At 38.1% G+C, this 14,048-nt stretch overlaps 1 protein-coding gene and 1 pseudogene across 1 annotated transcript; both read left to right on the top strand.

Moving 5' to 3' along the window:
- Positions 1-2,412: 2,412 nt before the first annotated feature.
- Positions 2,413-3,971, top strand: LOC129768573 (PRKR-interacting protein 1 homolog). The gene is made up of 2 exons (XM_055770309.1): positions 2,413-3,182; positions 3,263-3,971. The coding sequence occupies exons 1-2, from the start codon at positions 3,048-3,050 to the stop codon at positions 3,938-3,940; spliced, it is 813 nt and encodes a 270-aa protein (XP_055626284.1). The 5' UTR covers positions 2,413-3,047; the 3' UTR covers positions 3,941-3,971.
- Positions 3,972-12,960: 8,989 nt separating this feature from the next.
- On the top strand, positions 12,961-13,688 carry LOC129766037 (succinate--CoA ligase [GDP-forming] subunit beta, mitochondrial-like; annotated as a pseudogene).
- The last annotated feature ends 360 nt before the right edge of the window (positions 13,689-14,048 follow it).

The following is a 14,048-nucleotide window of genomic DNA, read 5'->3' as shown; positions in this document are numbered from 1 at the left end:
TTATTATAAATAACTGTGCTCTACTAGACAAGCCTTTTCATCTGATGCCCATATGATGGGGTTTTCAGAAGAAATGTAGTTTGTCATTTTGTAACGGTCGCCATTTTGGGTTAACATTTTTCATGAATAACTGTGTTCTACTAGTCAAGTCCTTTTATTAGATACCCATATTGATGGGGTTTTGGAAAATAATACATATGTCGCCATTTTGGATTTGCATTTATCATAAATAACTGTGTTCTACGAGGGCAAGCCCTTTCATTTCATACTCATTGATGGGGTTTTGACTAAATTTGTTGTCTGCCATTTTGTAACGATCGTCATTTTGGATTTACATTTTTCATAAATAACTGTGTTCTACTAGTCAAATCCTTTCATTTTTTGCCCATATTGATGGAGTTTTGACAAAATGTATAGTCTGTCATTTTACAACGGCCGCCATCTTGGATTTCCTTTTTTCATAAATAACTGTGTCCTATTAATCAAGTCCTTTCATTTGATACCCATATTGATGGGGTTTTTGGAAAACAATACATATTTCACCATTTTGGGGTGGCGGCCATTTCGGATTTGCATTTATCATAAATAACTGTGTTCTACTAGGCAAGCCCTTTCATTTGATACTCATATTGATGGGATTTTGATTAAATTTGTTGTCTGCCATTTTGTAACGGTCGCCATTTTGGATTTACATTTTCACGAATAACTGTGTTCTACTAGTCAAGTCCTTTCATTAGATACCCATATTGATGACGTTTTGGAAAAAAATACATATTTCACCATTTTGGATTTTCATTTATCATGAACAACTGTGGTCTACTAGGCAAGCCCTTTCATTTGATACTCATATTGATGGAGTTTTGACAAAATTTGTTGTCTGCCATTTTGCAACGGTCACCATATTGAATTTTCATTTTTCATTTTTCATTGATGGGGTTTTGAAAAAATACATATTTCGCCATTATGGGGTGGCGGCCATTTTGGATTTGCATTTATCATAAATAACTGTGTTCTACTAGGAAAGCCCTTTCATTTGATACGCATACTGATGGGGTTTTGACGAAATGTGTTGTCTGTCATTATTTAACGGCCGCCATCTTGGATTTCCATTTCACATAAATGACTGTTTCCTACTAGTCAAGTCCTTTCATTAGATACCCATATTTATGGGGTTTCGAAAAAAAGCTAAATAAAACCGCTTGAAAAGCAGCATAAGAAACATATATTTCTTCCGCACTGCCGCAGGCTACGGTTCGTCAGAACAAGCGTACGATCCACGGTTCTTTACCAACAAGCCGTTTCTTAAAAGAACCACGGTTCTTTTATGAATCGCAATTCTTTTTTGAACCGTGGTTCTCAAATGAACTGCTCTTAAATGAACCACGGTTCAAAAAAAACCCAGGGTTTTTTTATGAGCCGTGGCTCTTTTTTGAACCGTGGATCGTACGCTCTTTCTGACGAACCAGCTCAAATGAGCGGCTCGTTTTGTTTGTAAACAAAACACAATATGCTTGTGCCTAAGCTCGCTCGTGATCAGTCTGTCTCTTTCACGCTTCAAGGAAATAATTCCCCTTCTGCTTTCTTCCGTACTGTTTTCATATACCGCTCCCCTAACCAACTTAGTGACGAAACGGCCTCACCTAGTATCATGGACCCGTCTTGATTCGGAGTAGACAGAAAAAAGGAAACAGCATTCAATAAGAGACCCCACAGACTGCAGACTTTTGTTAGCCGACAGTTTGATCGGCCGACTTAATTAGTGCGGAGCGATATGCACATGCGACCACTACACCGGTTCAATACCGGCCGATAAAAAAGTTTGATAGGCTTCCCGATTGCATTCAAACTATTCGGTCGGTCAACTATCGGCCGTCCGTTTAATGAGTACTGGCTAGCATCGATCTACGCACACACGACGATTGTTTATCGGCCGATAGTTCGATTCGCTCTCAATTTTGGCATCCAACATACGTGCCGTGCGAATCACTGAAAATGGGATGCACCCAATGCTCTCTGAATCTTTTTGATTTTCCTTCACCGTTCTCTTCTCCGTTGTCAAACACAAATTAAATAAACAATCTCTCGAGAACATTCGGCCAACAGTTGGCTAGTGTGCGCACTAGCAACCCAACCCGATCAAACTATCAGCTAAAAAAAAAGTCTGCAGTATGCGGGGGCTCTAATTATATAAAGTTAGATCCATTAGCATCAAAATTTTAATTGTATTGATAGTTGGTTATGTTCTCAAACAATAAATGCAATTAAAAGTTTGTTTTCATTTAAGAGATGGGCCCTTTTGACATGTTACTCTTGATTACCTTCTCTTATTAACCAAGGCGGTATAATAAGGTGGAACGTTATGTCAGAACTGCTGTTCAGCCATTACTTGAGTTCGAAGTGACAGCGGCCAAACGAACGGCTAGAGTTTTCCGAGAAAGAGGATAACAAATGGCATGCAATGAGGAGTGCATGGTGCTATGTGTTTGCTGCGCATAAATGTTGGTTTTGTTTACGCTGTTGGCATCATTGTAGTGTTTCGGTGACTGCTGCAAGTTATTTTCTGCATTGCTGTTCTACGGGACGTGAGGGTTGTTGCCGTTGCTGCTGGGATTGGAATCTCAGCGATTGTGGGAGCTTTGCTAGTGGGTATATAAAAGAGGTGGCTCTTAATAACCGGTGGGCTTGTGCCGTACTGCTTTAGCTGAAGACTCGCCTGATCGTTCGGGTTGTGAGACACAACAGCTAGTTCGATTGAAACCAGCCCAGCGTAGGTATATGTTGGTGGGGACCGCTATGTAGCATAAAGATTTGATCTATTTTGTTTATAAACAAAAAAAGCCGCTGTCATTTTTCATCCCCTCTCGCATCATCCATGCCTTATCATCATACTATCGAAAACGAACCACCTGTCAATTCCAGCTCCTTGTTATTAACTGTGTGACATTTCAAAACTAAAACTTAAAACGTCTCAGCTCAAAACAAAACAAAGCTTCGATTCACAACGAAAACAACTTAAATCTTGGTATAGGAATTTCTGCACACATTTTATGCCTATAGTTGTTATCATGGAAATACGCAACGAGATAAAATCTACTGACAAAGATTTCGAGAAAAAGAAATTCGTAGTAAGAAATGCCGCTGACATACAGCGGGCGAAGCTTGATAAATTGATGAAAAACCCCGTAAGTATTCCATCAACATTAATTGGCCATGATCTCTCTATACTTGCAATGCATAAACTAAATCCGATGCGCTTTTCTAGGAGAAACCCATCGTTCTGCCCGAGCCACCGAAGGGACGCGATTTTTCTGCGGCCATTCCCTCCTTCGTGCGTAATGTGATGGGCTCCAGTGCGGGAGCCGGATCGGGAGAATTTCACGTATACCGTCACCTGAGGCGAAAAGAGTACGCCCGGCAGAAGTACATACAGGAGAAAAGCCGTTCCGAGCTAATGGACGAGGAGTTCCAGGAGAAACTCGAACAGAATAAGCAGGCTGCGGAAGCCCGGACGGCCAAAAAGCGTGCCAAGCGGCTCAAGAAGAAAGCCAACCAGAAGGCTAATCGTGGGAAGAAGCCTAAAAAGGAGGAATCGGACGATAGAAGTTCGAGCGAGGAAGAGGACGATGATGAGGAGGGGACCGAGAAAGATAAGGAAGATGCATTTGGTCATGACAGTGAGTCCAAAGTAGCTGAGGAAAAACTGAATGATGAGAGTATTATAACAAAGGACATTGCTGAACCTGACACTGGTAGTGATAGTGTGAGGAGTATCAACAATCAGACAAATATTTCTCGACAAAAAGATGATACTGGTTTGGGCAATTCAGTTATCGATACTATCAATGAGGGTGAAGAGAAGCAAGAAGAGGCAGCAACAAAGGGTCCACCCCATGTTTATGTTGACAATGATAAGGTTACCAGCAAAAAAGACTACGAATAAATTGTACCAGACAAACCGACCCCACAAATTATATTGCGAAATCGTTTTAATTTCTATATATTACTAACTGACCCTGCAAACTTCGTCTCATCCAAATTGATTTTTTTTTATAAATACTTCCAACAGGGGTTAGGGGGTCTCCGTAGCCACATTGGTTGCGCGTTCGCTTAGTAAGCGATCGATCATGAGTTAAAAACTCAGGACCCTCATTGACCATCTTTTTGTTGTTACAGAATAGCTACGTCCACGCAACAATCATCAGCGATGGAGATCGATCTACGGTCGAAATAAGATCGATTCATCCATACAACTGCTCTGCTCTGCCAGACACATCGGGCTACTGTTCTATAAATAACTCAACAATGATCAAAACAACTGTCTCCGCTGTCCGGTGGTCCAACTAGATAATGGAAGAACAGAAAGAATACCCTTACGCCTAAATGGCTACTGTATGAATGTACCATATGTAATGGTATAGAAAGAATACTGGCGAATGGCAACTGTGTAATGTGCTAATTATAGATATGATAACCATGTGACATGTACACGATTAAAATTCGGCTCTGTTACAGCTAAAATGCTAATGAGCCTTAAATAAATAAATGGGATAAAAAAAACAGGGGTTAGAGGGGAGGAAAGTCGTATCACAATGAAAACATTTAGGGGGACACCCTAGAACCTTCACATGCCGAATTTGGTTCCGTTTGCTTGCTTAGTTCTCGAGTTATGCAAAAATGTGTGTTTCATTTGTATGGAAGCCATTTTAGTTTTTCATCATGAATATGTATTTGTAAATCAATTTTCTGGTGGACAAATGAAAGAAAAATCTCTCCAAAACCACATAAATTTCGCGGAAAAGAACCACATTGAGTAATGAGACACGGTTAAATTGCCAACAAAACTTAAGTGTTCGGAATTTGAGACAAAACGGTATGTACATGGAAATTTAGTTTTTCTAATAATTCAACTCGTTGCGAAATTAGATCGTTGACAAAAGAAAGCATTACAAATTTTCGGCGTTCTTTTAGTGCTTGGAGATTTATGAGCATGCAGCGTGCTTCATATGCATGGAATATTTCTCATTATGAATGATAGTTCACCGATATGTCATTCTGATATTTCGGTAAAAACGAAAAGAAGTCCCGATCGCAATTTTCGTCGGAAAATGTGGTGTATAATTTCTGAAAGAAATTTGAAAAGAGATTGCAGTTTTCGTTCGAAGAATTCCCCACATCTCCATCGAGGTACATCTGGGAAGTAGTAGCTTTTGAAATTGTACTTTACATCTCTTTACATAATTAACCCTTTCACGTACAACATCGGATCTCACTCGATGTGATAAAACGTACAACATCGAGCCTCTCTCGTAGTGCGCTCGCATATCACAAGGCGCTAAGACGCTCAGCAGAGTAGTGAAATTACTCGATGCGTGTTCCATCAAAGCGTTTGCATTTGGTTCGCACTTTTAAAAAATAAATTGTACGCGAAGGGGTACTCTTCGTGTGCACTGTAGATGGGCAAAACAGTTCACTTTGATGAACGGTTCAGTCACTAACCGTTCGTCTAAGTGAATCAGTTCTTTTGAACCGTTCTTTCGTTCTTTCGTTCAGCGGTATTAAGAACAACATAGAATGTTAGCTGGAACCCAACATCAATAGACAGCTATTAATTGATAACGTTGGATTGGATAGTGTACGTGTGGGATTGTACACGAATATTGCGCGAAATTGAAAGAATACATGAAATTGCAAATTTATAGCTTTTGCCATTAAAACTACGAAAATCTAATTTTAATTTTTAACCCAAAATTGACTACACATTAACAAAATAAAACCTGCGTTACATTCGTTTTGCTCATAAATGACAATATCGTTTTATTTTTCCTGCGTTACATTCGTTTTGCTCATAAATGACAATATCGTTTTATTTTTCTTACAAGCTTTCTCGTTATATTTATCTATTCCGTCCAGCCCAAATCAGTTCAGCTGCACTCGTTCGTTCACAAACAGTTCGCCCGTAAACACTTTGTTCTCAAACAGTTCTTTCCCATACAGTTCACTCACGTTCAATTCGTTCTGAATCAGTTCGTTCTCAAACAGTTCACTCTCAATCAGTTCACTCGCAAACAGTTCGTCCACAAACCGTTCACTCGCAATCAGTTCGGCCCTTAGAAAAATCCTCGGTCGAAAACTACTAAATACATTTGGTAATGCAAAATTAGTAGAATGTACAATTTTTTTGTACATATTGTCAACAAACCCGCATCCCTACCAGAGATTAGTATATTTTACTCGATAACATTAGTAAGATTGGATATTGTCATATCTGAAAACTGGTGAGAAAAGCGCGTATTTACCATTTTCATTGTTCCCATAAGGCAATACGGAGGTATAATAAGGATATAATTCTGATACGTGCATTTTCGGCGAGAAAATGTAGCCGATATTGGGCTTCCGAATCATGGTTCTGCTTGACATATGTGTTTATTAGTACGGTCGAAAATGACTATAGATTGGTAGTATTTACCAAAAAATTCGTTATATTTACTAATTATTTCTCTCAGTGGAGGCAAGAACTACCGTTCTTTGAGAGAGAACGATCGTTCGTTCACTCTTTTCGGCGAACTAGTTCTTTCACACCGTTCGTGAACGGTTTGCCCATCTCTAGTGTGCACTTTTAATGGCAAAATTTGGTTCTTGGGAAATATTCTGATATTCCACCATTTTTTCAAATTTTTGTCTATTTTGTATTTTTGTTTCTATGGTTGAATTTTTTCGTCTTCTTTTCTTCGGCACAAATTCCGATATTATGTTATTCAGAATTCGGTGAAGAATATGTACAGATATGTTGACATCTCCTTAGCAGTTTATTACTGATACTATCAACCTGTTGTACCATTTGTTCACAAGAATTTATCTTGAAATTTTATTAATAATTTCTTATAATGTTATGACTTTTTCTGAATGAAGTTTATTTCCTTTGAAATTTTAACATTTTGACAACTAAATATCATGCTGGTCAAAATGATCGGTTTGGTAGAAAAAGGCGTATAAAAACTGTCGGTAGTTCTAGTGTTAATAAAGTTTTCCATTTTGGCTTGAAGGCTACATTTGATTGTTTCTAAGTTCGTCTTATTGTATTCCGGTACTTTTTCATACTCCCAGTCGAAGGGCAATTATCTGTTTTGTATAAAGGTTGAATACTCAACCGTGTGAGTCATGAACTCATTCACACAAAAGTCGTCGGTGATGTTATAAATAAAAATTCTAAATAGTAGTTTTGGAAATTTGTTGCATGATTTATTTGGTTAAGATCGAGATGTGCAATTTCATCAAATCCAAAATGTAGGGTTTTATTTTCCCCGATGACTGGAAGTAGAATGCATTCATTATAGTTATTATTTTATTTTGAAATTAAGTCTACTTTATTTTGATTGTAGTCGCCATAGATAAGCCATTTCACTTCTGGTTCTAGTTTTTCTGCTATTCGATTAGTCGTCTGAAAAAATAATTCATGCGACTTCTTATGTGCATACATGTTCGAATTCTTTGTGTTTTTCGGTTATAAGTCCTTCAGAAGTGAACTTTGCATTAATGGCAATGAGGACCCTCCAGACTTTTTCTGAAGCAGTTATAAGTTGCGGTAGTGCCGGAATATGTTGAAATTATCTTCAAAAAATTCTTCGCTTTTTACGCTTTCGTCCCAGTTTCAGTTGCAAGAATTACATTGAATGAAGAGGGCAAAACATTTTGATGAGTTTCTTTCATTGCTGGGTTTTTCATGCGATTAAAGTTTTGACAATATATCAAAATTTCAGTCGCATTCTGTTGAGAAGACAGAGAAGTTTTTAACTGACTAATTCTACTTACTTTATCATATTGTATTTTCCGACTACTAATTCCCACTAATGGGCGTCGTTGAAAGTTTGCCGACTGTAGAATTTTCATGCTGCTTCCCTAGCATGTTGTAGCCGTTTTGTGCGTTCAATGAACAGGAATGTCCGGTATGATCTGAGGTCTGCCAAGGCGTCAATGCGTCAGTTCTTCGTGTACTCCCAGGAAAATTCAACGCAAATGGTTTGTGTGTGTTGGTAGACCTTCATCTGCTAGCAGTGCCGATGCGCTAGTTCTCGTTGTTCCTCGAATACAACATCAACATTAGAAATGGGCAAAACAGTTCACTTTGATGAACGGTTCACTCACTAACCGTTCATCTAAGTGAATCAGTTCTTTTGAACCGTTCTTCCGCTCTTTCGTTCAGCGGTATTAAGAACAACATAAAATGTTAGCTTGAACCTAACATCAATAGACAGCTATTAATTGATATCGTTGGATTGGATAGTGTACGTATGGGATTTATATTTTTGAAATTTAGTGGGGAAAGATAAGCTGCTTCTTCTTTGAAAGTCGCAAACTGTATGTGAAAATGTGTTTATCGGTCGACAAAAGTTTATGTAATAATTTGATGCGCACAAAATATGTGCAATTTTTCATATTCTGTTTTTGGACAACACACAGGTTTCATGTGAGATCATATTTCATAATGTTCATTCAGTTCAATCACACAAACAATAACGATAACACGTACACGCAATAGGCCAAACAATGAATTGAAAGCAACAAAAAAACTTTTTTCTCAACATATATACGACAACACTATAAGACTTTATGACTACCTAATACATAAATCGCCCCAGCTTCCCCCAGATTTTTTTCTGATAATCAGGATATATCTGAATGTTACGCGGAATTGAAAGAATACATGAAATTGAAAATATATAGTTTTGCTTTTAAAACTACGAAAATTTAATTTAATTTTTAATCCAAAATTGAGTATGTACTAACAAAATAAACCCTGCGTTACAGGCATTTTGTTAATAAATGACAGTATCGTTTTATTTTTCTTACAAGCGTTCTCGTTATATTTGTTCATTCCGTCCAGCGCAAATCAGTTCAGCTGCACTAGTTCGTTCGCAAACAGTTCGCCTGCAAACACTTCGTTCTTAAACAGTTCGTTCCCAAACAGTTCACTCTCAATCAGTTCTTTCCCATACAGTTCACTAGCAAACAGTTCGTTCTGAACCAGTTCGTTCACAAACAGTTCACTCTCAAACAGTTCACTCGCAAACCGTTCTTTCGGAATCAGTTCGTTCACGAACCGTTCACTCGCAATCAGTTCGTGGGGAGAACTATCGTTCTTTGAAAAAGAACGACCGTTCGTTCACTCTTTTCGGCGAACTAGATCTTCCGTACCATTCGTGAACGGCTTGCCCATCTCTAATCAACATTTACTTCGTGTCAAAAGAATCGCTTGCATCGTTTAACCTGTTGCTGGGGGAGTTTTCGAGGTCTTCGGGAAAAAATGAAACATTTTTATAAACGCAAATAAATATATTTTGTTTACAGTAAACATTTAACTTGTAAAGACTAATTTACTTTTTTGAGTACTCATTGATTCATTTTCATATGATAGGAGGCGAAACATTCTCCGAGGTGTAAAGCAACTCCACAAGTCTTGCACATCAAATGTGTGGCCTTTCTTTGTTTATTTCTGGCGCATACATAGCACCGTCTCCGTTTACGTCTATTGGTCTCACAAATTTGTATCAGATGGTGTTGTAATGCACTCAATGTAGTAGGGACCACCAAGCTCTCCTCGGTTGCGGGTGGTGGAAGGTTTTTTATCCACGCTTCACTTATTTTCAGCAAAAAGTCGTAAAACCGCAGATTCTTGGATTCCGCATTAAAGTGTTGGTATAGTTTAAACGAGTTGAACAAAGCACAATTGAACAGATATAACGTAACTTTTTTGGACCATTTGATTGCTTTCCTGTAGAATGGGTATAGGCTGAGAAATTGATCAGCGCGATCCACTCCCTTCATGTGTTTATTGGATTCGAGTTTTCGAATTTTGAGCTTGGTATTCTTTGAGGACTCTTGAATGTGTATTTTAAAAGAGGAAATATATCCCGTAGAGGAATCGCGAAGCTTTTGGATGAGTATACCATGTTTAGTAATTTTCGAATGGCTGTGGATTTTGAAATTCAATCGTTCACGCCATGGTATCATTTCTTCATCGATCATAACGTTTTGTCCAAGAGTGAAGTTTTCACGAAACTTCTTCGAGAAATAATCTATTATAGGTTGCACCTCGTAGAGTCGGTCGGCATTATCGGGATTACTACTGTCATTAGAAAAATGTAGATATGATAATATGTGCCTAAATCTTTTACGACTCATGGTTTTTCGAAACACTGGAGTGACCAGCAACGGATTCGTCGACCAATAATCGTTCATCCTCGCCTTTTTCACTAACCCCATGAGAATCACCAATGCATGCCACTTTTTAAGTTCGTCTTTAGTAATTTTAGCACTTTTCTTAGCTGGCTTCCTTCTATTTTGTTTGTAATATCTATTCGTTTCAATGCAGATCAATTCAAACAAATCATTTCCAATAAATAATTCCGCGACATTTTCTATGTTTTGTATGTTTCTGGGAAGTATGTTGAGGCCTGGAGATCCTTCAAATGCCTCGTTGTTTCTCAAATGATCATTATCTGACCACTCTAATCCGCGATCTTTGGTGGCACTTGTCGGCGTTCCTGGTGTACGTATTTCGGAGTCATACTCAAATTTTATATCACTTCTTAATCCTCCTGTTTCTTCAGAGTCCACAAATTCAAACGAAACATCCAAAAAATCATCTATAAATTCTTCTTTTATAAAGATAGCTTCTCCTTCATTTGCCATTATCAAAACAAAGCTCTATATTATCATGTGATTGCAGCCGACAATTTATAGTTTTTGAGCACGAGTGGTATTTTCAACGTGACAAATGAGGTGAAGTAGTAGTCGCAGTATATTTGCATTGGTAAATAAAATAGGACGCTTGCAGCGTGCATACGTATTAGTGATCTGTTGGGCAGGCAAAAGAGATCGCTGCATAGGATTTATATGGATCGACAAGATTGAGCTTTGTTTAAATAATTATTTTAGCGAAATAGTTATAGAAATTACGCGCTACTCTATATTAATAACATGCGAATATATGTATCTTTACATAAAAATATTTACTTTTAGCGTCATAGCCATTTACACGGAGAAAAATAGAAATTTCTGTTATGGCTATGATCCATATAAATGGAAGCAGATTGATTATTCAAAAAGTTTCACAGAAACAATGCAAATTGCACATTGCGATTGTATAGCCGGATTAGGTGAAGTGTGCTCCCATTTAGGCTTTGTGCTTTTTGACCTGAGATGCTGGTCTCGTGATGAAGTAAACTATAATGAATATTCGTGTACAGATATTCTTAATCGGTGGTTAGTTTCGCCAAAAAAGCAGATGATTATGTTGTAATTAAGAACATATTCTGCCAGAAAGATCACCTCAGATATGAATTTCGGGTACCTGAATGCTCTGCGGAGAAGTGAAATTTGGTTATAAGAAAATTGATCGGAAACGAAGAAAATCCATCAATCGGCTAATTCATGGAATATATAAGTAAGCATTCGAACGTGAGCTCAAGCCTCTGTGTCGTGAATCTAAGTCCGAACATGCTGATAATCCTTTCCTGTTATTTTTTCGATTGAAATCGAGTGGGAAAGTCGCTCAATGAACATCGCGAAATAGGTGCTAGTAAGTTTAGCAATATGCGTCACACGAAAGCTCTTGTTCGGTGAACTGTATGTATGTGTAGCAAGAGCCCTATATGCTGTCGTCATTATTTGTGTTCAATATGAAGTATATATAGAAGAAAGAAAACAATGTTAAAAATACTCACGGTTTCAGGATGTTATGAGCCAAAATGAACATGAAGTTTTGCAACGGTTTGTTTTTCAATAGATGACAATTGTATTATGAGTAATTTAAATCAATCATTGAGGTATTCTAGTGTAGAGGCACAAATTTCGGAAGATTTTTTTGAGCTCCGAAATAATAAAACAAACAATATTCTTACTTTTTATTGTATTTTATGTTTATCTACCTTTTAAAAATGAACGAAAAAAACATTCATAATTAGAATAATTACAAGCTGATGAGGTTAAAGGGTTAAGGGGTTAAAAAAAGTTGTGCCCTGACGTACACGATTCCAGCCCTTCTGAGCTTGAGCTTGAGCTGAGCTTGGGTAGACTGTACAATTCGTAGTTGCTCTCCGCGATTGACCTGAACCAACCAAAATTGCACAGAGAACACACAGAATGACGCTTGGGACTAGCAAATCATTCTCGGTGATTCGAGCTTTAAATAGTCAATAACGACGCTGGCCACGTCCTTATAGTCACCAGGGGGAAGGGAAGACATGTTAGTATGATATTCGCCACCCGAAGGCCAGAAGGGTCGCCTCTAAAGCGTGGTTCCCTAGCGTTTATCATAGGAGGGATAGTTGTTAGTAAGGAAAGGTAAGAATCAGGATTCACTGTGGTAAGTGATGTGATGTGATGTGATTGTATAAACGCTAACTATCGACCACTTGACGAAATGAAATTCCGGAGAGTTATCTTTGGGAAACCTGAGAAGGTAACCAATAAAACTCATCTAAAATAAATTGGCCCCACGATATATTCTTTTATTAATTTCGCATACTCTATATCTAACTTGAATCGTATCAGCGGAGAATCATCTCTGGGAAACCTTAGAAGGTAACCGAGAAAACTCGTTTAGAATCAATCGGGCTAGCGAAATATTCCGTTAATCAACGAGCGTATTATTTATCGAACTGCAATCGCGATGGTGGGCAAGAATTTAAGAATTATTATCACCTCTATTCCGGTTCACGATCGGCGATTAGATTTCACAATCCGATCGAGATCGACTTTTACATTCTGCAAGCCGAACGAGATCGACTTCTAGATTCTTCAATCCATCCGAGATTCAAACCCAATCGACATACGCAAAAGTGGCAACATTGCCTTGACTTGAAACAAACGTCAAAATAATTTATCCGTATTCGTGAAGCTGTTTACTTATGTTATTTTTGAGGGCATTTTAAAGGATTTCAGTAAGTTCATATCCCTTTAATGCGTTTGCGAGCGCAACACATGTAACGGCGGCCGAGGCAAAGATCATTAATGGTTTCAAGAGAGGCGTCCATATGAGTATCGATCGTATCGGACGAAATATGAATGTTGTTTATTGTTGTTCTTCTATATATTCTTCCAGACGGGGGAATGTGACCCATTCCTGGAGTTTAAAGGAGCAGGAGATTCGATTACGGACGAATAATTTCCGTTTATGCCAAGTTGAATTTTGATGACAACGTCGAGTTTCAATTGAGAGACATTTTCGTTATGGACGTTCACGACGATGAAGACCCGAAAGAGGTGGAAGCAAGCTATAGAATCTCAACTATATCGCCATTAAGGGTAACATTGGTTGTTTGTTGAATGGAGCCGGCATGATAATGGCAATAAGGAACTTTATCAAATTGAACGGAGGCAACCCGACAAACTTCCTAGATGTAGATGTGAAGGAAGAGCAAGTATTGAAGCCGTTCCAAATTTTAACGTCAGATAAAAACGTAAAACCGACTTTGGTGAATGTTTTCGATGGGATTGTAAACTGTGCACTATTGCTAACGGAATTGGTAATGCTTCGTAAACGATCGGACTCAAAGCACCACTGGCTGTACGACTGGAAGGTACTAACATGGAGGCTGCTCAGAAAATATTGATGAAATCAGGGCTGAATTGACTCCGCTCAGGACTTTGACGAGGCAGAAGGTTGTCAAAGCTCTATGCTAAATTAGTACTTTTAAAGAAATCGCTTCAGTGAGGTTCTGCAAGTTTAATATGTAAAAAACGAATTTTCAAATGTAAATTCAGTTTTTCGTAGCCAATTTTGAGCCTCTTCATTTTGGTTATTACATACCTATAAAAAAAGGACAACACGCAGTCCCGATCACATTCAGTTTTAATGGTATTCATCTTGAAGGTAAAAAATGAACATTTGTATTTCTTGACAACTTTTTGTTGGTGTTGAGTGTGTGTATTTTTACTTAACGATTATTTCTTTTGCTCAGTAAATTTGTGGTTTGACTATGCGTTGCTGTTCAATGCATTTCTGTGGGCCCTATTCCAGAAAACGAGACGAGCAGACGAGCGCTCGT

Source organism: Toxorhynchites rutilus, chromosome 2 (assembly GCF_029784135.1).
Source record: "Toxorhynchites rutilus septentrionalis strain SRP chromosome 2, ASM2978413v1, whole genome shotgun sequence".
In the NCBI taxonomy this organism is placed as follows: Eukaryota; Metazoa; Arthropoda; class Insecta; order Diptera; family Culicidae; genus Toxorhynchites; species Toxorhynchites rutilus.
The sequence above is the reverse complement of the archived record's forward strand: the minus strand, read 5'-3'. Positions and strand labels throughout refer to the sequence as shown.